We start from the raw sequence: 25,102 nt of genomic DNA on the forward strand, positions 1-25,102 counted from the left end.
TTAATAAAAAAGCATAAAAGTGCCAGTATGAGATAAGAGAACATATACTCTGCTATAAAGGCTATTTTGATAAAATAATGAGCAATGGATCAACAAGAGTGGAAAGAAGCCAGTCTTTGAGATGTCTAGTTGTAAACAAATCAGACAAGTGAAAACAAATGATCTCTATTGAGCTATTATTAGTTGTATTATTTGTTATTTATTGTTTACACAATGACATACATTTGAATGATTCTTTACAGTTGTAGACTAATGCCCCTGTCTCATAGATGAAAATAATAATAATTAATTTCTATCAGTAGCAAAAAGGAAACTGCTGAGCCTATTCTGAAACCAAGGGAAAATGTCCTTAAATCACACAGTGTTTCAGGATTGGGGAGGGAGGGCGAGAGAGATTTGGACCACAGTATATCCAGCAGCAGTAAATCCCTTCTTTTGGGTTGGTATTGAAAACTGAAAGCTTACTGTGTATGGAAAACATGAGCTTACTATACATATACAGATTGCACACAGCTTTTCAGTTATAACTCATGAGATCTGCTGGTTGCCATGCAGATATTTGCATGTGTTTAGAAGAATTCAGGCTTTGAAGCTGGACTTCATACTCAGCACTGCAGACTGCAGTATAAAGCCACTGCAGCATGAAGTCTCCTTTAGCAGCAATATGTGAAAAAACAACAGGAAAAGAAAGCAGTCTTTAGAATGGACAGAAACTGAAATATCACTTGTCCAAGGATTGATAGTTTGAGCATATTTGATACATCTATATTGTAATGACAAAGAAAGAACAACAACAAAAAAGTCTGTGTGTAACGTAGACAAGTCTCATTCTCCTGTGACAAATATACCTTATATACCACCTAAGGCATTACACGCATAACAAAAGGATTAATAAAACATTATATATTTCATTATTAGTATTCTGTTTAAACACAGTGGTAGATTTCTTCCAAATACAATTCACTTTTGTTCTTGGAAAATAAAATAAAATGAAGTGTAGCTTATCCTGCCAGTGCACCTCGGAAAGTCTTTATAATATCTGATCATTCTTAAATCTCTAGATTAAAGGCCATCTAAAATGACCTTGATCTGGATTTAACAAAATTTTCTGTTGAAAGGAGAGGGTGTGAGACTGAGTTTAAAAAAAAAAATAGTGAGCTAGCAATACCATGTTTGTCTTAAATGTCTGTAGGTTATTAGATTATTTTGTCAATTAGGTTGGCCCCTCATCTTAACAATGTGACTAAAATTCAGTAAGTAAGACATATACAATTTTAAATAATATTCATATACAAATTGTAAAAATTTTCCATGCAGAACAGTATGTGTACTAGGAAATACACGACTAGTGTTTTGAATGCCAGGCATATTTTAATGATCGCCTAACCTTTACTCACCTGAGTAATGAATAGGGGTACAAATTTGGAGCTACTGTAAGTCTGGCTATTTAGCTTTATGTGCTCTGGGTTAGTATAGGAAACATAAGGCACTGCCAAGAGACTTTTTCATAATCAATTAAGTGGCCCTGTCCACACAGCATCATGACAGTTCTGTGGGAAAGAACGGTAATGGGAAATCCATTTTGTGGTGGTATTTTTAATGATGAACACCAAGCCATGGAGCAATGTAACTGCACTAGCTAAGCTATTTCCCACAATTTTCAACTCCTTTAACCTCTTATTATAGCAACAGAGCAACAGCCTTGTTATAGTTAAGGGTAAGATGAGCTTTCTGTTTAAAGCTTGACTCTTGAAGTTTTGATATGGGAGTGTGGGTTCTGTTAGCAGTCCAAATTTAGGGACATTTGAGCAAGGGGTTCCTGAGATAATAATTCCATGAAAATAAAAACAGCTTTTCTTAAACTTTAGAGATTCTAACAACCTTTTTAGCTCACACATAAAGGTCAATCCAGGGCTCAGACTATTGGACCAGGGTCTCAAATGCTCAAGGTTATCCCAACAGAGTGCATGGCACCAACCAGCCCTTTATGGGAAATCAAATTAAAACATTATTTGAAAAAGATTTTGCTTCTGCAATTAGGCTTCCTGCAAGCTGCATGTGCTGATTCTCACTCCTAATAGATTTCACTGAGCACGTGCAGACAGAGGCGTTAACAGGATTGTTAGCCAGCAAAGTTTCATGCTAGTTGGTTAGCTCCAGGGAAAAAGTTGTGGTTCTTTGAATCTGACCCCCCACCTAGTGTCAGTTTGAGCCTTACCTGGGGCAGAAATCTGGAAATGGGTGGGCGGCTTATTACTAAAATCTGACAGGGTTTTTTAAAAATTATTATTATTTATTTAAAGTGCATGCTTGCTGGCAGGGAATAGGTATTTTAAGGTGTGGAGGAGTGGGGGGAAATAGGAATGAGAGGGTTTGGGGCTGCAGCAAGCGAAGGGGGATAAATGGGGATGGGAGGTAATGGAGGTGAGAGAGTTTGGGGGATTTAGGTGATGGATAGGGACACTGGGACAGAGATAGATGGGAGTGGCAGGAGAGTGGGAGGAGAAGCCCAGGGGCACCCATCAGCCCCATTTTTCCCTTTCTCTGTATGGCTGGATCTGGGGATCTGAGCCCTTTTCTCTCCTCCCCTCCCCCCCCGCCCTTATGTGGGCTCTGAGTCCCTTCCCCCTGTTGGTGACTGAGCCATAGTCCCTGTCCCATGTGTGTGACAGGATGTGGGGAATCCCACCCCACTGTGGAGCGAACTTCCAGCATGCACCAAGAACAAGTGGCTGATATTGGAATAGGATCTGAGAAGGGGTATGCTGGACACACATCAGAAATTCTCCTCCTGCCCTGGGGAGAGGGGAACACCCACTGATATGAATGGATCAGTTCACACATTTCAGGGCTATTGTTTTAGGCTGTATTCATCCACATTGAGTAGCCTTTCATTGGAGAATATCTCATTGAGATGAATGAGCTACTGAACACCTCTTTGAATATGAAACTTTTAAGAAATCTGGGTAGAAATCTGAGAATGAACTGTAAGCATTTGGGGAAATCTTCCTTTGAAAAGGTTTTTTTCGTTAAAAAAAACCCCCCAAATAAACCATCATCTGAGTACAACAGAATATTCAGAAGGTGATGAAACTATTTTTGAAAAGTATAAATTGCACATGTGAATTCTCATAGGAGGGGAAGAATGAAGAGGGGTTTGTATCTACAGCGAGGGAGGGGTGTATTATGGGGCCCTAAGTGGAAATGGGTATTAGGGGAGAGAAGAGGGGTTGGCGGGCTCAGGTGAGGGGGAGGAGAATATGAGGGGTAGCAGAGGAAGTTGGGGGTTTATGACTGGTTGGGAGACTACTGCCAGTTCTGAATTCTCCCCTCTTCAGGGGTCTGAGCCCCTCTCCCTGCCTACTGTGTGTTCTGAGATATGGGGGATCCAGCTCCTCTTGGGGTGTTTAAGCTCCACCATGTGAGCTGCAATCTGGAGTGGGGGGACTGAAGGTAACACAAATATAAATATCTGAAATCCAGAAAATGACTAGGTAAAATACACATCATCCTGCTTCGGATTGATAATGGGATCTGGCCGGTGTGTGGGGGAGGGGCAGACTGGATGGACCTGGGGCATGGCTGGGGAAGTAAGCTGAAGCAGGGACAGGATTCCCAGCTGTCGGTGGGTAGCAGGAGTGAGGAGCCCAGCTCCGTGTGCATCTCAATCATGTAACCAAGGTAGCCTGTAGCTTTCCAGTAAACTGCTACCTGTGATATGTACACACAGTAGGGTTGCCAACTCTCCCGGGTTGGTGGGAGTCTACCGGAATCAGCATTGATCTCCCAGTGAGTATTGTAAGCAATCAGAGAGATTTTAATAGGCCACTAAAAGACCGTTTGGTGATGCAGCGGGGCTAAGGCAGGGTCCCTGACTGCGCTGGCTCCACGCGGCTCCTGGAAGTGGACGGAATGTCCAGCTCCTAGGCATAGGGTCAGCCGGGGGTCTCCACGCACTGCCCCCACCCCAAGTGCTGGCTCCGCAGCTCCCATTGGCCAGGAACCATGGACAATGGGAGCTGCAGGGGTGGTGCCTGCAGGCATAGGCAGTGTGCAGAGCCCCCTGTCCCCTCCACCTAGGAGCCGGACATGCCAGCCGATTCTGGGAGCCGCATGGAGCAAGGGCAAGCAGGAAGCCTGCCTTAGTCCCACTGCACCACTGACAGGGAGCCGCCTGAGGTAAGCGCCGCCCAGTTGGTACTGTACCTCCTCCTGCACTCTGAACCCCTTGGCCCAAGCCCGGAGCCCCCTCCTCCACCGCAAACTCCTCATCCCTGGCCCCACCCCAGATCCTGCACTCCCAGCCAGAGCCCTCACCCCCCTCCCCGCACCCCAACCCGCTGCCCCAGCCCAGTGAAAGTGAGCGAGGGTGGGGAGAATGAGCGACGGAGGGAGGGGGATGGAGTGAGTGGGGGGTGGGGGCTTGGAGAAGGGGCAAGAGAAAGGTTGTTCAGTTTTATGCAGTTAGAAAGTTGGCAACCCTAACACACAGCAGCATAGGGCAGGAGACAGCAAGGAGCATCTTTTTTACATGTTAATGGCTTCTGTAGTGACAACTGATGACTCAATGGGATGGGAAGGGGAGAGGGAACTGGAAATGTTGTCAGGGGAGCTACATGTTGCAAGGAGTGGTGTGGTAGAGGATGGAGAAGAGAGACACACCAGGCTTCTCTCACACCCTTAAAGTTATTGTAACAACCATGTAATAAAATTGACAAGGTTTTGAGACATAGACCAGAGATTTATCTCACTGGTTCTCTTAGCAACTACACATTGTAAGCATTTCAAAAACTGACCATTATTCCCATTTCACTGGAACAAAACGTCCATGAGAGGACAGGAGCACTGAGGAATCCCATAGCAACCATGTGGCCTAATGGAAAGACTGCCTGACTGAAACTATTTGTAGTTCTGCCACAGGCCTGCTGGGTGACTTTGGGCAAGTCACATCACCTTTCTGTGACTCATCTTACAGTTTCCCATATGTAAAATGGGGATAATGTATAATGCTGAAAAGCACTGTATACAACTAGTTTTTTTTATTATCTAGCCACAGTATCATATGAACTGTAAACCTAGGTGAGAACTACACCTGCCTAAATGGCCACTAACTCCTATCAACAAACATTTCTCTTTCTATTTAAAAAAAAACTAGGAAATTGAATGGCAAAATCTTTAACACAGAGTTAAGGTTACCGAGTGATAGCTCATGCCCTTCCAGAATGTTGATTTAGCAAAACTGAAACTTCTGAAAACCAGGAAATACAGAGTAAAGGTAAATGTCTTTCCAACCTTAACTTTTCCCTCTTTGTGCCATGCTCCACAAGGCCCATAACACTCTGCCTTTTCACTGTGATGGACAGGCACTGCTGGCACTTGCCATACGTTCAAACTCTGAGCCCACCCCCCTGACAGAATACTACACTTGTAAAATTCAGCAAAAACTTCATACCTTTCTTCAACCTATTCACACTTACACACAGGATGCCACCTAAACCTGTGCTTTACCCTATACTTTAACCTATGCTTTACCCTCCCCATCATTAAATCCACAAACTGCTTTCATATTTCATATTTCACCTCACCACTGATAATACCAATGGCAAGAAGACCCCAGTTCCCTGCTGCTGATACAGTCGACACAATTCTATGCTGAAATGATGAAGACTGGAACCTCAAGGTACATATGCATCTCTTTCCTTTGATAACACACATGGGGATACTCAGAGGCAGATCTCCTCATATCACAATCACAGCTCTTCCAAACTGTTCAGACTTATTCCTCCACCAATTCAATACAGCTAAACCTAACCCAATGAATGCTGCTGGAATTTGTGCAGTTAATTTCCAGTGGCTATTGCCAGCTCTAGGGGGACAGTGTTTACCATAACTCTGTATTTCCTAGTTTTCAGAAGTTTGAGTTTTGCTGAACTTGACATCCTGGAAGGGCAAAAGCTATTACTGGGTGACCTTAGCTCTCTGCTAACAAAGTATGGCAGCAGGATACATTGTAAAAGCTCAGTTAATGGAACATCATCTAAATGTGCCCTAAAAAGAGATTTACATAAGGAAAACCAAAACACAGTTTAGGAAGATCATTAGAATTCCCATCAAGTAGCAGGAATAGTAGTAACTTCTATTTAACCAGTATAATTAAAACCTTTGAGACGAGCATTTTATCCTCAAAAGTATCCTGGGGCAACAGCAGTTTATGTAGAGTAACAATCAGACACAACATAAAACAAAATTAAAGTCAAAAAGAAAAGCTTACAGTAATTATTGATCAAAGAAACAGCATTCTGTGATTTTAAAGAAAAGTTCAAGTTTCTTGTGAATGTTTGCAATCTGAGATGCTGATTAAAATCTCTTAATGAATGCAAATTAGTCCAATAAGACATACTAAGGATGTCGTGTTTGGATAATATACTTTTAAGAGATTGTATCCTCTGTTGTTGACCTTTCAGATTATTTGTACATGGTGTGCATTAATGTTCACTAAAAAAATAGGGTTAAAGTGCTAAGTTCATTTTTTTACCGTTGGCCAAATCAGGACATAGTCGCCAGAGATGACAGATTTGAGTAATACTGTACCTCTAAACCCAATTGAGTCACTTGTTTAGACTGGGGTCAAAAGACAAAATTAGATTAAAAATTAGGGCTGATCAAAAATTTTTTTGAGAAAACATTTTACATCTTAAAATGATTGTTTTTAAAAATCAAAATGTTTTGTGCAAAAATGTGCCTTTTTCCATTTGCTTCTGAAATTTTTATCAAAACATTATTGAAAACATTATTAAAATGATATTTAATAGCAATACAATACAATAAAATAAAACATTCCAAGATGTTTTGAAAAAGGATTTGTTTTGAAACAAAACTCTGAAATTTTAGGTTTTCAGTGTTGGATGTTCCTTTTACTTTAGTCTGCATCATAATGATGAGTAGGGCTCCTTGTTTGTCATGGAAGTCACGGAAAGTCACGGATTCTGTAACTTTTTGCAACCTCCGTGACTTCTGCGGGGGGCAGCTGGCTTGGGGACCAGCTGCTCAGGTGGCCCCAGGGACAGCCTCACTGGCTGCTGCCTGGGCAGCCAGCTCCGGGGATTGCTTGAGCAGTGGCCAGTATGGCTGGCCCCGGGGACCGGCTGAACAGTGGTCCCTGGATGGCTGGTGCAGCCGCTGCCGGCGGCAGTTCCCAGGTGGCCAGTGCAGCCACTGCTGGCGGCCCCTGGCAGGTGGTGCCACGGCTGGTCCCTGTCCCCATCAGCAACAGCCCCACAGTAGCACCCCCCCCAGCAGTGCTCCCCTCCTGGCTCTGCCCCCAGCATTGGCCCCCTAGGTGCTCCCCCCAGCAGCGACCCCTTTAAGATTTAGTCAGAGGTATTTATAGTATAAGTCATGGACAGGTCACAGGCCCTGAATTTTTGTTTATTGCCCATGACCTGTCCATGACTTTTACTAAAAATATCCATGACTAGATCATAGCCTTCATGATGAGTGCTGAAAGGACTTGGTATCAAGATATATGGGAGGTGGGGACTGCTAATGGTTTAATTATAAAAGTGGGAACAATACATTCATATAACACTACATCAAAGAAGCTCTCCTAGGAACATATCTTGTTATACTAACTCCTTATGTAGAGACATGATCATATGGCTGTTATGCGTCATAATTAGACTTTTGTTCCTATTTCACTATATACTTTAATTTATGATTTCAACATTGCGTTATACAGCTTATTGATTTTTCCTATGAGATTTTCTACTAATACAAAATTGATCCTACTTATTTAGATTTTTTATTTTAAGATTTCCTTTGGTTTCCCAATAAAGATGCAAACCAGTGGCAGGTGCTTAATATTGAAATTGTGATGCTCCTGTTAATTAGAGTGACTTTGAATATCTAGAGAGGTTTAGGGAATCTTCACATCAAACTCTTTTTGAATAATATTTTTAGCTTTTGAGACATTTGATATATCAAAAGATGTTTTTATCATACACATTAAACATGATTCCAGTTACAGTATGTAAATTTTGCGGGGAGGGAAGAAAAGATAATTAAATCCAGCCTTCTCTATAAAAAGTTATATGAAATAGATACGACATACATGCTCCTATTTATATGATGAATCGCAGAGCCTCACATGCAGTCTACCTATGAATCCATTTCCTTTGGGACTAATTTTAATATTTGACCTTTATAAACAACTTCAGCAAATACCATTTAAAAATGTTTCCTTTTCTTCTTCCAAATGCGGAATCTCCTCTCAAAATTATGATAGTCCAGAATGGACAATGGGTAATATTTTCACAAGTGCATAAGTGATTTAGGAACCTAAATCCTATTTTCAGAAGTGACACAGGCACTGAAGAGCCTAAGTCTCATTGAAAGTCAATGATACATAGACTATATTATCCGATACATAGAAGATATTCAAGTATAGTTCATCTGTATGAAAATGTGACTTTTGTAGAGCTGCCAAAATCAATGAGAAATATGCCAGTCTATTGGATAAGTATTGGCTGCACAAATTAAGGGTCCAAATTTATTAACACTTATTACCTAGTACAAGCTATGATTCAGGAAAACACGTATACATCCCTATTCAGAGAAATACTTAAGCACATCCTTAACTTTAAGCATATGCTTAGCTTCCATTGACTTCAATGAGACTTGAAGCACACACCTAAGTTAAATATATGCTTAAGTGCTTTCTTGAATCAGGACCATAGTGCTATGGGATTTCACATGGTACTAAGCACTAAAGGCCAGATCCTGGGGCTAAACTAATTGGTACACTGCACGTGGCAGAGGTTTGTGTGCAAAAGTGTCTGGCCAAGAGCTGCGATAACTCAAACTGGTAGCAGGGATTGGGGGGGAGGGGAGAGACCCTAAATTGAATCTTTGCCACTGGAAGATGACCTTTACATTTGTTAGGCTGGTCAGGTTGGCTTTGGAAACATAGTCTGATAGCAGTGTAGTACATACTGGCCTTATCATACTATCGAAATTAGTCCTACCTTCAGAAGTATTTACAGACCCTAAGCAGCTTAAAATAGTGGGTTTGGGCATGATGTGATGAGTTTTTAAAATATCTTTCTAAAAATAAAACAGTTATTAAATGTACAGTCCTAGTAAGTTATGTAAAGGGACAAATTCTACACATAAACAGGTGGGACTCAGTAGACTTCAATGAAGTGTTGCTATCTTGTTTTATTTTTTTTCCTCTCAGTTGGTTTTACAGCACATTAATAATCTTTTCTGCTACATTTTGGTTGTGTCTTCCGTCTTTTGATTCTTATCAGAACAGTTAATTGATACCTTATTTTCCATGTATAGAAATGAATTTGTAATAATTCTAAGCAGTAGCTTATGAATTAAAATATATCCTTATAGTTATTTGGTTAAATTCTTTTTATCCCGTATTGTACATGGGTTTTCCATTCTAAAACAGAAATCAGTATCAGTTTACAAGGAAAAATCCCCCAAAGAAAATGGCGGCACTGCATGGCTGTCATGATAAAGCATGGAGATATCTTTGGACTAAGTACAGTGTTTTGTAGGATCCTTTCAGAGATGCAAAAAGTTGGCTGCTACTTTAGTTTTGCTTCTTCTGAAGAGGATATCCCAGTGGCTGGTCTGCAGTCAGTGTTTTCAATTTTTGTTTTCATTTATTAGTGCATAGTCTATGAATGGCAGGGCATGCTCAGAAATGTTCCCTCAGTAAAAGGTTCCTCAGCTGCCATGAGTCTGAGGGTATATCTGTACTACAGTCAGAGGTGTGATTGAAGCACAGGCTGGCATACCTGTGCTAGCTTTAATTTAGCTATCATGCTAAAAATAGCAGTGAAGCTGTAGCGGCACGGACTTTGCTTTGGGTTGTACAGGCACCCTGGGGACCTTTGCTACATACTCGCCTTGCTAGCCTGCATTGAATCCTGTACTGCTACATCTTTTCTTTTAGCCATGCTAGATAGATTAAAGCTAGTATGGGTATGCCAGCTGGTGCTGCAATCACACCGCCAACTGCAGGGTAGACATATCCCGAAAAACGTATAAAGTGATAATTCAATGTGTAAATGTCACCCTTCAAAACCTTTGTTATATTAAACATGATATAATATACTGTAAGCCTCTTTGTTTGAAACTCCTCTCTCAAACTCCTCTCTCTATTTTAGGATAGTAATAGTGACAAGCCGTTCTCTAGGGTTTGAGTTGATGGCGAGAACATGCAAAGAACTTTTGTGAAGCCCGCTCTAGGGCTTCCCACAATTTCTCTGCAGTCAGACTACTCTCCTTGGCACCTCAAAGGTGGCAGGGAGGAAATACAGCTATGGGCCCTGCTGTTCCACTTGCTTTCCTAGCCCACAGAAATATTAGCTGCATGGTGGAGAGCAGATTGCACAGTCCCCACTATGCGCCAAGCTGCCGTGAGGCATGGTTGCTTCTTCAGCCCTTTTGAGTGTGGTGCAGTGATTGGGACATTAGCTTGGATCATTGCAGCTAACGTAGCTTGGTTCCTGACATGATTCAGTGCAGTATGAGTGTCTTCTGTAGCTAATAAATGTGCTAGTCAAATTGTTTTACCATAAAACCACTAATACTTTCCACACAGTTACCCTGATCCTCAGATATGTGTAGCTGCTTTACACTGTGTCACTGGTGCATAGTAGACCTGAAAGTGGTGTTAGCAGCCAGCTTAGGGGGGATGCCTATTTGGTGTAGAGCCAGGATAATGACTCATACCATCCTCCTCACTTGGGTCAGCCTAGGCAACATGCTGCCTTGTGATCCCCAGTTGCAGTAATGGCCTCTTGGGTCTATTGGCTGCTGGTATAAATTAGAATAACCCTCACACTGCTCTAAATTAGGGCAGGGTACTGGTCCAGTGCATTGCTGAGCCAAGAATAGGAGGAACACAAAGGTTTCTTAAAGGCCCTCCCCAATCCTTCTGAGTTTAGTCACAGCTAAGGCTTGGAGCCAAAATGTCCACTTTTCCTTATTTTGGTCAAATTATCTTGGTGGTCTTATGTCAGATTACTTCTCCTTTGTGGTCTTTCAAAAATAAACTAACCTTAATGACACTGACCTTACGTTTATTTTGTTTAAATCCTTTGATTCACTGCCACTACAAGGACATGGTTAATAACACATAAGCACTACTTGCTCTAAATTTTTGTTTTATCTTTCTTCTAAACAGGCTTTCAAGTTTTCTTCTGTGGAGAAGCTTGACAATACTCTGACCTTCTTATTGAAAAGCAATGTGTCTGCTTATGAATTCAGCGCTTTCCCGAATGAAGTGCACCATCAACAAGCTAGTGAGTACATTCTCATATGCATTTATTTGTACACTACTGTTGTAGCAATTGCCTATTTAAGACATGTTTTGGATGTACATATAGTGGCTATTAGTGAAATGCAGAAGCCTACATTAAGGACACCAATAACCAGGATATCTGGGATATCAACACAAACTACTATTTAAGGCCCAAAATCAAAGTCTTGGATGAATTCATTTAGCCATTTCATGTTCCTGACACATTTGAAAATATATTGCAATAAACAGGTGGGGGTCTTTCCTCAGTTTATGCTTCTAAAGTATCACGTCGGGTGTTTGCAGGATGTCTGTCAACCCTCAGTTTCTCCAAGAGCCTTGCTACAAAGTTAAAAGCCCAGAAAATACAAGTTTTCCCTTTTCATATAATTGTCAGTTGTGTGAGGTATAAGTTTGAGGCATCAAAATTATCCACAAGAAAGGAATGCACATTGGAAAACATAATCCCAACTATGTATATAAAATTATGGCGTCTAAATTAGCTGTTACCACTCAAGAAAGAGATCGTGGAGTCATTGTGGATAGTTCTCTGAAAACATCCACTCAGTGTGCAGCGGCAGTCAAAAAAGCTAACAGAATGTTGGGAATCATTAAGAAAGGGATAGCTAATAAGACAGAAAATATCATATTGCCTCGATATAAATCCATGGTATGCCCACATCTTGAATACTGCATGCAGATGTGGTCACCCCATCTCAAAAAAGATATATTGGACTTTGAAAAGGTTCAGAAAAGGGGAACAAAAATTAGTAGGGGTATGGAATGGCTGCCGTATGAGGAGAGATTAATAAGACTGGGACTTTTCAGCTCGGAAAAGAGATGACTAAGGGGGGATATGATAGAGGTCTATAAAATCATGAATGGTGTGGAGAAAGTAAATAAGAAGTGTTATTTACTCCTTCTCATAACACAAGAACTAAGGGCCACCAAATGAAATTAATAGGCAGCAGGTTTAAAACAAACAAAAGGAAGTATTTTTTCACACAATACATAGTCAACCTGTGGAACTCCTTGCCAGAGGATGTTGTGAAGGCCAAGACTATAACAGGGTTCAAAAAAGAACTAGATAAATTCATGGAGGACAGATTCATCAACGGCTATTAGCCAGGATGGGCAGGGATGGTGTCTCTAGCCTCTGTTTCCCAGAAGCTGGGAATGGGCAACAGGGGATGGATCAGTTGATTATTACTTGTTCTATTCATTTCCTGTGGGGCACCTGGCATTGGCCACTGTTGGAAGACAGGATACTGGGCTAAACAGACCTTTGGTGTGACCCAGTATGGCCGTTCTTATGTTCTTAATGTTTATTTGAGTTAGTTCTTTTCTTCTCATTTGGGTACATGGACTGAGGCTTAAGGAGAAAATACCTTTGTTACCTCCAAATACAATATTGCAAGTATTGTTTACTGCCATTGATATTTATCATGTTCACTTGTATTTTCCACAGTCTTGGTTACTCTGTTTGTATCCATTCAGACTCCATATGGCTGAAATTCACCTTTCTATAGAGGGCCAACACAAGGCCCATGCACCACTTAAGTTCCACTTAGGTCCTCAAAATAAGGCTTACGTAGGATTTCGGTGCTGCATACCAACCCACTGGTTTTGTGCTGGGCCTGAGGGGTTGTGTGTGAATTTTATTGTATGTGTCAAGCACCATACCACTCCCTATTGCGCCACTGAATAAGAGTTTTGCCTGAGTAAAGATTGAAGGATTTGGCCCAATGCAGAGGGGACCTACAGGAAGCTGTAGAGAAGATCTCTTTCCTTATCAATATACAGGAGTTCAGGCAAAAGTTTAGTCCTGAACCACTGTGGCTTTGCTTCTCCAGGGTCCCAGTCACTCTCATATTCATTGCTGTAGTCTGTTTGTCAAGTCAATGCAAAAACTCCCATTAATCTCAACGGAGTTTGGATCAAACCCTTAGTTCCTTAGGGCTTCGAATACAGACACCTTTTGGTTTAACTAGTTTTTCCTCAAGAGTTCCAGCTTTAGTATCTGCTTTGAGCATCCAGCATTTGAAAAATTAAATGCTCAAATACAAAGTGGGGAACAACTGACTAGGCAGTAGTACTGCAGAAAAGGGACTGAGAGCGGTAGTGGATCACAGATTGCATATGAGCCAACAATGTGGTGCAGTTGTGAAAAAGGTCAGTATCGTTCGGGGATGTATTAATAGGAGTGACGTATGTAAGACTCAGGGGGTGCTTGTCCCACTCTACTCAGCACTGGTGAGGCCTCACCTGAAGTATTCTGTCCAGTTTTGGGCACCACCTTTTAAAAACGGCAAATTGCCGATAGTGCAGAGGAGGGCAACAAAAATGATAAAAGGTTTAGAAAACCTGGATATATTCAGTCTTGAGAAAAGAAGATTGAGCAGGGGTGGGTTGGGGATAAATGTGTTGAGGCCTGGGGCATGCAAAAGTCAAATTTCTTTAATTTAGGCTTTGTGTTTTGCCATTTCCATTTAATTTTATAGCAGCTTCTAGCTGTCACAGGCTCCTCCTAAGCATAGGCGCCGACTCCGTGGGTGCTCCGGGGCAGGTGCTCTGCACCCACCAGCAGCCAAGCTCCCCTCCCCGCCCCACACCCCACCTCACCTCATCTCTGCCTCCTCCCCTGAGCGCGCCACTTCCCCGCTTCTCCTCCCAGCGCTTGCCACTGCAAAACAGCTGTTTCGCAGCGTAACAAGCTCCGGGAGGGAGGAGCAGGAATGCGGCATGCTCAGGGGAGGAAGCGGGGAAGAGGTGGGGCTGGGGCAGAGATTTGGGGAAGGGGTTGGAATGGGGGCTGGGCAGGGGCGGGGGCAGAGGAGGGTCGAGAACCCACCGGCACCAGCAGAAGTCGGCGCCTATGCTCCTAGGCACCCCCTCGTCTCAGGGAAGTCCTGCAAGTGATCCCCTCAGCTCAGTTTCCCTCTTGGATCCCTTGTAACTTCATGGAGTCTTGTCCTCTAGTCCCAGAGCAGTTGATTAACAAATGTATAAATATTTCGTAACCAAAGTCCCAAAACAGTCCATGTCACCCCGGTGTATGTAGTCCTTAAGATCGGAGATCCTCTTGGGCATTACCATAATACTTACCTAAGGCTGCGATGTTGGCATGGGTATTTTAGTGAAAGTCAAGGACAGGATGTGGGAAATAAACAATAAATCATGGAAACGTTCACAGGGCTGGCGTTAGGGGATAGAAAGCAAACATATACACACCAGTGAGTTACCATCCAAAACCTAAGAGTGACAGAGTTGTAATGATCGGTCTGTTCAAAGTGTCTTTCAGTGCAGACCCAAAAGGCAGCCCCTGGCGGTCTCTGGCTTTAGTTTAGAGTCTGGTCCTTCAGAGTTCAAACTGTCAAAAAAGATAAAGTTTCTTCTTGCCAGGGATTTTTGTTCTCTTCCTCCAGAGTTCCAGATGGTGGGACTAGTTCACATGCATGTTTCCTCTTCATGGGTGGTGGTGGTGACGAACAATCAACCGTTTTTTATCCCCTGGTGTTCCACAATGGTTTGTCTGTTGTCCATGGGCAATCTTTTATTGGGCAGGAGCTAACACCTCTTGTGGTTTCACACTTAGTCATGCTTCTCTTCTGGCTGGGGAGGGGTGTGCTGGTGGTTTACCATTGCAGAGAAAACACTTTTACAATTGCAGAACAAACACTGAAAATATTAACTTATACCATGGGGTATGGAATATTATAAGCGAGATTTTGAAATGCTTGTATCAGAGTCTAAACACCAAATAGTTTTATAAGACTCATACCTATTTTGAACAAAACTAAGATACAGGTGACCTAGTCTGGTCTCCAGTTATGAGTTTGTCAGTTATTAGCTAATGCCTGCAGTCTGGGCAAGAGCTGGCATTTGGCCTGCCGGCGTCACAGCTTTACAGTAAGGAATTATAAAATTATGGTGCGTAATGACTGTGGTAGGCAAGTAAACACACATACAGCAGCAACTCACATGTAGCCTTGCACATATCCATTAGAAGTTATATGTAATCACAAGAAAGCACTGGGGACCAGATTTTCAAAGGTATTTAGGCCCCTAAAGATGTAGATAGGCATCTTGTGGGATTTTTTAAAGAATCATCCTATTACGTGTCTATCTGCATCTTTAGGTGTCTAAATACCTTTAGGGTATGTCTATAGTACCTGCGGATCAGCGGGCAGCGATCGACCCCCGAGCGCTCTCCCATCGACTCCTGTACTCCACCGCCGTGAGAGGTGCAGGCAGAGTTGACGGGGGAGCGGCAGCAGTCGACTCACCGCAGTGACGGCACCGCAGTGAGTAGATCTAAGTACATTGACTTCAGCTACGTTATTCACGTAGCTGAAGTTGCGTAACTTAGATGGATCTTCCCCGCCCCGCCCGCCCCCAGTGTAGACCAGGCCTTAAAAAGCTGGACCTGGGTTACTCCTTATGCTTATACACTCTGTTTCCTACACACAATCACTAGCTACCTAGTTAATACTCGGTTAAGCTGGACGTCTGCAATAGCTTTACGCTCTGACCACTGCACTGTTGCTTTTAACTTCCTTCATTAGGGGAGTGATAATGAAAAGAATAAAGAAAGAGGCTTTCACCTCTAGGTTACCAGGTCAGGATTTAAATTTTTAGTGTCCAAAAATTGTTCCCATCCCATAGATGTCCTAGCCTAAAGTGGACACACAAAAGTACCGTATATACTCGTTCATTAACCCGTTCATTTATAATCTGACCCCCGCAAGATGGATAGGTAAAAATGGCAAAAACTGTTGTGACCCTTTCATAAGCTGACCCTATATTTCAGGGGTTGGCAAACTTTGGCTCCCGGCCCATCAGGGTAAGCTGCTAGCGGGTCAGAACATTTTGTTTAGCTGGAGCGTCTGCAGGCATGGAGCCCATCAGCTCCCAATGGCCGCGGTTTGCCGTTCCCAGCCAATGGGAGCTGCAGGAAGTGGCGCAGGCTGAGGGACATGCTGGCTGCCACTTTCTGAAGCTCTCATTGGCTGGGAACGGCAAACTGCAGCCACTGGGAGCTGAGGGGCACTGTGCCTGCGAATGCTCCAGGTAAACAAAATGACAATGTATTAGATATTCAATTCAATAATTCAATAAAGCTTAAAATCATCAAGTTTTGGTGTAGATCCATTTGATAAGCTGACCCCCGCTTTTTAATGCTTCACTTTTTACCAAAAAAATTTGGCTTATGAACGAGTATATACGGGTAGTTCTTTCTGGTTCTACAGCAAGGAAAGGTTTTAGAGATATTCCCTATGCTTAGCTTCAGTATGACAAAACTTCAAGTTTAAAGATAGTTATTTTCCTTCTAAAGCTTTTGTGTGTTCAAATAATTACAGTACTTTGCTAGCATATACAACATAAAACCTCTTTTGTCCCTCATTTTAATGAGTCAAATACAGTACAGTAGAACAGTTCTTTACAGTAGAACATCTCTGATTTGAGCTAATAGAGAACCCATTGCAAATTACTGAATGTTGTGGATCAGCAATTGAGTGAACAATTACAATTTTAAAAAAAGTAAGCTAAGAAGCTAAGTACATTTTGTGATGCATTATCCTTATTCACTTATTTTGACAGGTGAAGATTTAGTTTTTTTGATGATACTTCACAGTATAACATATTTTATAGCTATAAAAAATTCTTAGCGCAAGAGATCTCACTATGGCACTCTGTTAAATCTCAGAGAAGGGAAAGTGCAGATAGTGTACATATTAGTGAAGTGCAGATAAGCAATTGTCTACTGTACAGCATGTGATATACATATGTATTTTTATAAAAATCTAGCTAAAATAGCATATGTAATGCAAGATGAAACCTCTCGAACATTTTAGCCAGCTAGTTGTTCTACCTCATCTGTGTTATGACAGCACACCATTAATGACATAAGTGATTGCTGATAGTCCTGTTTTCTTGCTTCAAGAGCGTTTGAGCATTCCAAAAATTCTCATTGTAGCATAATTTCTAGTGGCCTAAACAGAATCTTTGACTTCAAGAGAAGATTATCTTTATTTAAGGGGGAAAAAAACCCATATTTACTATTCAGCTGTGGATTATCACCCTGCCATTTAAATGAAAGGTGTGTGTAACAGGAGGTACTGGATACTGGCTGTAGCCATGTGACATGGTACAGTAACTCCTCGCTTAACCTTGTAGTTATGTTCCTGAAAAATGCTACTTTAAGTGAAACGATGTTAAGCGAATCCAATTTCCCCATAAGAATTAGTGTAAATAGGGGGGGTTAGGTTCCAGGGAAATTTTTTTGCCAGATAAAAGACATATACAGTATAAGTTTTAAATAATTTTAAACAAGAAATTTAATACTGTACTCACCAATTATGATTGCGAAGCTTGGTTGAGGAAGGCGTGTAGCGGGGTCAGGGCGCGGGGGCTTGCCCCGTTCCACCTGCCCGGCATTCCTGCTCCCTGTCTGGAATGGGCAAACAACAGTACAACGGAAAACTGCATGTCTTTAAACTAGTATGTTCTGTAACAGATCAGCAACCTAATAATGAAACAATGTTAACTGGGATGACTTTAAGTAAAGAGTTACTGTCTAAGCTTTTGTAACCCTGAACCAGCTCAGAAAGTCAAGACAGACCTTTTACCAGCACTCCTATGTGTCACACCTTTACTAAAGGTGGAGCTAAAATTCATGCCCCCAAGAAAGTAGTTGGAGTCCCTTCTAAACAGAATTTATCTTTCCTTCTCACTGACTTTTGAACCAGATGCCATGAAAAGCTAGGGAAGGTGGAAATATGGAAGAAGCCTACTAGCGCCTCCATAGTTCAGATCGCATGGAGATTTGTATTTAAAGTGAGGATAAAATCCTGTAATTCACACTTTCACGATTTAATTAAATCGCTTTAACACAATAATTCTTCAAATTTTTTACAATATATTTTCATGAGAGATTCAGTAACCGTGGCAGAAATGCGCCTTTTCTGAAATTACCCCAGAGAGTCCAAGGTTTTTTGGGGGCCCTTTATAGCTAAAACACCCATCATCATTATAAACTGCAAACTTCATATACATGTATATTTTCATAAAATCTCACATATTAGTAGCACAGTTTTCAAAAGTTACATCTTTTGATGTAAACTCCTCTTATTCATTGTAATCCAATGTAGAGCCACAAACAGAGAAGCTGATGGAGCTGCCAGATGTGCCAGCTCCATCTGTTCTCTCATTTAGGCCAGGTTGCCTTCTTGACTCCCCAGCTACATTCTGTGAATTCAGGATGTCATAGGATGGAGAGAAAGTGGGGCTTTGCCCAGGAGTGAGGAAGGATGATGTGACGAGAGTGGGTTCTGCAGGGGAGACATGGTGAAGGGAAAATGCAGAGGAGAGAAGAGAAATATTCCAACAAGTTGCTTATAATTTGTTGGGGTAAAGCTGCATTCTTATGAATCGTAGGAGGTTTGTCAGATTGCAGCTCCTCCATGATCCAGCATGTCAAGTTAGCCCCATTCCCACCTCAGCCTCCCACTATGTGCAATATCTGCTAAGATATGAAATGTAAATTCCTCAACCAGAGCTTCTGAAAGCTGAAGAATTAAGTTGTATGAGTGCTTTGCACCATGCAGAACTCTGTGTGTTCAAATAATTGCTGCATGTGTGTTCAGTTTCTCTCTGCTGACACAAAAGATGTAGATTTACAAGGTTAACAGTAGTAATTATCTGTAATCATAATGTTGGGTTTTGGAAAAGGAATACATACTGCCCATTTAGTAAGTGATAACAGCAGGAAAACAGGCACTCTTATGTACATTCTATTTAATGAGTAAAATACATGTGTTGGTTTTGAATTGTTAAGCCAAAAATAGGTATAAAGGACATGTTTTGAATTGTAAACATGGGCATATGGCTCACAAGGCTTCCTGGAACTTGATTTTTTTTGAAACCTGAAAAGCATGGAGCCATGTACAAAAATGTGCATTAAATGTGTGTGCAGTTATCAAAGTTGCCACCACATCTCCTATTTGTGCATACAAATGGCACAGAATACCTGACAAGTGGCACATGCAAATACCTCATCATTGTGTATGCTACTGTTATCAACATGTTTAAATAAAACATACAGTTATTGCCCTTGCTCCTGGCCTCAAATTTTCAAAACCAGGCCCACACTCTCTAAGGGTATGTCTCCACTGCAATCCAAGGTGTGACTGCAGCTTGGATAGATGTATTTGTGGTAGCTTTATCCATGCTAGTTTGGCTAAAAGTAACTGTGCAGATGCGGCACCACAGGCTTAAGCATAGGCTGCACAAGAAGGCTGGGAACCCTGTGTGTCTTCTCGCATTGCTAGCCCACGCTGAAATCTGTGCCCCACATTGTTAGCTATATTAGTATGGGTATGTCTATCCGGGCTTTAATCTCACCTCAAAGGAGATATAGTTTTAGTTGATCACCATACAGTGCCATCACTGGCTGTAAGAGAGATGAGCTCAGCGACAGACCAGTGTAGGATTTTTTCACTCTGATGAGCTTGTTCGTGTTTTGACGGGAAACTGTATTTTACTTATTTTCATTGTTTATTATTATTTATAGTCAGATATATCCATTATGTTACATTACACTACACGCATGTGCACACAAAGTACATAGGGACATGTGGGTTTTTGTTCATTCTGAAATCTGGAAAGGGAAGCTTTTAAAATATTCATAACAATCTTGCTGAAATGCAGAACCACAACCATAAGTTGTAGTTCTTATTCCTTCTGCTTCCATTTTCTCATCTTGTAGTTACACATTTTCAAACACTGCTGATGCCATTTGCATTAATTTCTCTTATCTAGAACATAAACAAACAGAGCCTTGCCAAAGCATTTTGTTTTAAAATCCTGATCTGTACTGCTATCTGGTGCTGCTGGACTTTAAATTTGGGTGGAGTTCAAATTAAGATGCTTTTAAACTTTCATTTTAGCTCTGATAACTCTAATCTTGTGTAATGTTAAGAAATGGTTTGTTCATCAAGTGTGATAATTTAAACCTGCACGGACTTCCTGACAGGTTTTGACGTTACAGATTTTTAATTTTAAGTCTGCATTTCATCAAGATTTGTGTATTATTGGGAATTAACACTGGTTAGATAATTTTTTCCTAAGTACCTTCCAAGTTAATGACAACAGACTAATAAAATGTGTAACAAATTGTTCCAGTGCCTCTCTTTTTAATACACTGAATAATATTTTGGTGCATTAAAACAGAATCCCAGTTTGGGAAGGATATGATGGACAGATGAATCTGAGAAACTGCTACAGACATTGGATTTTAGGAATTTTGCTTTGCTGGAACTGGAATGCATGAATGGAAGGCGAAGAAACACTATTTTTACTTATGCTGGGTTACTGCATTCTGTTGACAGGCTATAGAGTCAGAGAAACTGCAATAGAATGGTATTCTTGACCCACTAGATATTGTGGATGAAATCCTGGCCTCTTCTGGGTCAAGATTTCACCTCAGGGGCTAGATTCACAAGGGGGACTGAGACATCTAGCTGCCCCTTTAGATGTCTAAGTCCAACTTCTAGGTGCCACTGGCATTCACAAACCCCCACTCAGCTGCTGCCTGACCCTGTAGGTGGCTAAAGTCCCATGGTGCTCAAGTTCTGCCAGTAAAGTCCCAATGGCACCTAAATTTCTTCTAGTAAGCATGTGCAAATCTATGTCCTAAATGTGTTTAGTTGCTTAGCACCTAAGCCCCAGTGAGATCCTCAAACTTACACGTTCCCCTGCTTATCTCACCTTTGGGACTCAATCTAGTAGGTGTGCTTTCAGCATGCCTAGTCTGTGGGGAGTTGGTGGTGCTGCCCCTGAAATGTGGGAGAACTAGGTTAATATCTCCACTCTGCCTGGTTCTGAGCAGGGACTGGAACCCAGGTTTCCCACCTCTCACGTGAGTGCCTTAACCACTGAGCTATAAGGTGTGTGGGGGGCCGGGGAGGTTCTCCATCTCTCCTGTTGAAGCTGTTCCATGTTGTGTAAATAATTCAATATTTATTGAGTCAGAGAGAGAGAGAGAGAATGACCCTATGCCCCAGTGGTTAGGACACTCACCTGGGAGACCTGGGTTCAAATCTCTGCTCTAAATCAGGCAGGGGGCATCATTACCACCTCCTCCTCCTTGTTTTGTTTTTTGCAAGGAAGGGCTGATCTGCCTTAGGTGCCTACCTCCAGGAGAGGGTTCACTGCTGTGAAACGCAAGCAGACAGAGGCACCTCCTTTTGACCCAGAGTTAGGCTCTAACTCCCTTTTGAGGAGCTGGGCTTAAGTCAACCCTCTCCTTGTCGTTTCCTACTGGGTGGCTCAGGCGGCTGCCTGCTCAGCAAGCTGAGTTCTGTGAATCCCTTTTTTAGGCACCCAATTCTCTGCAGGCATTGGCTAGGGAGCCTGAGCATCTAACTTGGGCTTGTGTATTCCACTGTGCAGCAAGGCACCTGAAAGTTAGGTGTTGCAACACAGAATAATGTAAGGCAAGTCCCCCTTGTGAAGCTAGTCCCTGGTGCCTGCATTCCTTCAGCACCCAGAACATCCCTTGAATTCAGTGCCATTGTCCAGCAAATGTAAGAATGAGCCCCTCCCCGAACAGCAGTGAAGGCACAACAGCCTGGGCCTCAGTGCAGGCTAGCAATGAGATATACCTAGTATTAGGAGCAGACTGTTACATCCATGCGGAAGTCCATACTGCACCAGCTTCACTGCTATTTTTAGTATGCTAGCTAAAATAAAGCTAATGCAGGTATGCAATCACATCTTCAATTGCAGTGTAACTATAACCTATATGTCATCAATATAAAAAAATCGTAAATGAATTTGCAGCATCAGTGACATGACTGATGTACAGAATACACTATATTGAACCTTCCAAAGGCAGATTAGCCTGATTTACTATAAATACCTTACAATCTCTCTCTTTATTCTGCGTTGTCTATCAGTGTTTTTAAATAACAACAGTCTAATAATTAAAGGGAATTAATACCTTTACCACTGATAATCAGACACTTCACAGCACCTTAAAGTCATTATTTCATCATTAATGTAAAACAATCAATAATTATTCAATTCCAAGTTGAATGAGATAGATGGGTTATTCATCCTCATTTTGGACTGTAAAAAATTATTATGGTTTCTTTGTTAATGTTATGTTAGTTGTTACAGATTTCATACATTAATATTAAACAAGAAACCCTTGGAGAATGCCACCTTGTGATATCACTAGCAAGTGGAATATACGTAATAATGATATGTACTATCAACTTTAATTGTTTACAGTTTTTAACTTTTAAGGCCAGATACAGTCTCCCTGGTACAAGCTGGCTGCTTAAATTGACTGGGGTAGCACAATGTTTCTGGTCAATCTGTCCTTTAATTTAACATACAGCATAAGAATTTAATACCGGTAAAAGTTGGATCCAATCCAATGACCACTGGAAACTAAGTGACACTTTTTGTATAGTTTCCTTCACACACTGTCTCATTCCAACTAACAGAATTGCAGCAGGGAAAGTAGTTGGCTAGAAATAGTAACCATTGGTTGTGTGACAAATGTGCCTCTTTTGTCACATCAGGGCTCAGTGTTTCTCCCCCTGGCATTAAGGGGGACCTGGGGTAAATCAGTCCTATTCTGCAGATTTAATACTTCATATTGGCCTATTTACAGGATAGGGCTTAAGGTTGATTCAAGGGCTTCTTTAGACAAAAAAAATTAAAATTTTTAACTCCTCCTGGAGCACTACCTCTTCTTCTGCTGGCTCCACCCTCTTTAAACTACTCTGGGCCCAGCTATGCTGGGAATCAAAGCCTCCTCCCCAAACAGAAATAAAAATAAGATTTCCCCTTATGGGGTAAAACAGCTCTTGACCTAGCAGAAACATTTTTCCCTCACTGCACACTACCTTTCTGCAGCTTACTTCTCATTCCACCTCTCCTTTCTCCCTCACTGGAAGAAGTTTTTAAAGATCACAGGCTGCCCTTAATTAGACTCAGGTGTCCCTAATTAAGCTGAGATAACCTCTTTCAGTTCATAGAAAAAAGGGCTTTAACCAATCTAAAACTGATATACTTGCCTTCAATCACACTTCCAGATCCGCTGGCTCCTTTGGTGCTTTTGAGGAGCAGTGGGTGCTGTCCGGGGTTCTCTGCTCAGTGTCCCCATCAGGTTTCCTGGTTTTGGCCCTTTGACCCCCACATCTGTTCCTGTTTTTTTTTTCGTTGTGCCCTGACTTTAGTTGAGTTCGGGGATCCATAGCTCCTCCCTAGGCTGGGGGAGGGGCCTTTAGCTGTGGGCTTACACCCGCCCACTTCCCAGTACCCACACCTCCAGAGTGGACAGAACTGCTCCAGGGCCTCTCTCTTCGGGGGAGAGCACTGTTGCTCAACCAACTGATCCTGTCCATGCTCTGGCACCAGCTCAACACCCTGTGCCTGACATCGGGTTTCCTGGCCAATCTCCAGAAGCTGATACTGGAGTTCTTTTGGCCAGGACTGCATGGGGTGTCTGCAGAGGTTTGTTGTCCCCCATAATCAGCTGAGTTCCCGGGCTCAGTGGATCTTTCCCAAAGGCTGGGGGAGGGTCTTTTAGCCATGGGCGGACTTATACCCGCCCACTTCCCTGGAATTTCAGTAGGACCACACCTCCAGAACTGTCAGGTCTCACTTTTTGTCACAGTTGAGTTACCTGTAATGTCACAATGGCGCCATTCAAAAGTGACATGAGCTAATAACCTGACCCCAACAGTCCATAATCATAACTACATGAAAAATTTGAAGATGCTGTTTTATTGTTCAGGTTAAAAATAAAAATCCAACAACTATATAAGTTAAAATTCTTTAAAATACCAATTTTAAAAATTTTAACTAATAAACTTATTTATTTATTTGTAAATTCTCAGAAATTATTTCAACACTCATTCTTTCTGATTGTGAGGATGTTCTATATTCTTTGTTCATGACAAAGAGATTGAAGTACTGCTTTCAGTGGAAAATTCAACCTTAATTTAGGAGTCTCAACTAGTGCCTCCATAAAATACTAAACTGTCACAGTTTGCATACATTATAGCATTTTGTTATGCGTATGTAGAGAGTACGATGACAAATTTGACAAAAATATTGAAGTTCAGGTGCTGAGATTCCCTCACTTCCCTTTGTGGCACCCTTTATGATGCATTTTGTCACTTCCTCCCATCTCAAACAATGTGTGTGAGTGGAATTTATAAGATGATAGAATTAGGACTTATTTTGCATTCCTGGCCAATTATATCTGGTTTAATTTGATGGCATGGATTTTTTCCTTAGAACATGTCATTAACATGTTGTAAAAGTTTTTTGCATAAAATATTTGACCTCTTGATGTATGCTTAGGCTGGAAACATAGGCTGGAAATTAATTTTTTTTGTTATCATATCCTCTCTAAAATTATCCTTTAACCTTTTTCAACTTTTATGTTCCTGCTAGACACCTACAAAGGCAGAAAGTTTAATACAGGCAACTCAGGGAAGAAATCTTTTTTTTTTGGTGCTTTTGAAATATCAGCTATTTTTTAGACATTTTACTTGTAAAAGAATCCCACGTAATGTGCAGAATTAGACCTAGCTTTGATGGTTTTGGTCTAGTTTTCAAATTCCTTGCATATATTATACTGTTAGTGTGTGTGTGTTTTCCCCAGGGATTTTTTCTGCTGTGTGTGGAAATATAGAGAAATAGCTAACTACATTATGGATTATGTTCACTTTTTTCTAGGGGAAAAATATTTATAGTTATTCT

At 41.6% G+C, this 25,102-nt stretch overlaps 1 protein-coding gene across 1 annotated transcript in view; it reads left to right on the forward strand.

Annotated features, from left to right (window-relative positions):
• Positions 1 to 25,102, forward strand: part of BANK1 (B cell scaffold protein with ankyrin repeats 1) — a 277,328-nt gene that overhangs the window by 76,351 nt on the left and 175,875 nt on the right. The window contains exon 7 of the mRNA XM_074950677.1: positions 11,204 to 11,321. Coding sequence (XP_074806778.1) covers positions 11,204 to 11,321 — 118 coding nt within the window. The remainder of the gene's footprint in view (positions 1 to 11,203; positions 11,322 to 25,102) is intronic.

The sequence above is a fragment of the Natator depressus genome, chromosome 4 (assembly GCF_965152275.1).
Source record: "Natator depressus isolate rNatDep1 chromosome 4, rNatDep2.hap1, whole genome shotgun sequence".
Taxonomy (NCBI): Eukaryota; Metazoa; Chordata; order Testudines; family Cheloniidae; genus Natator; species Natator depressus.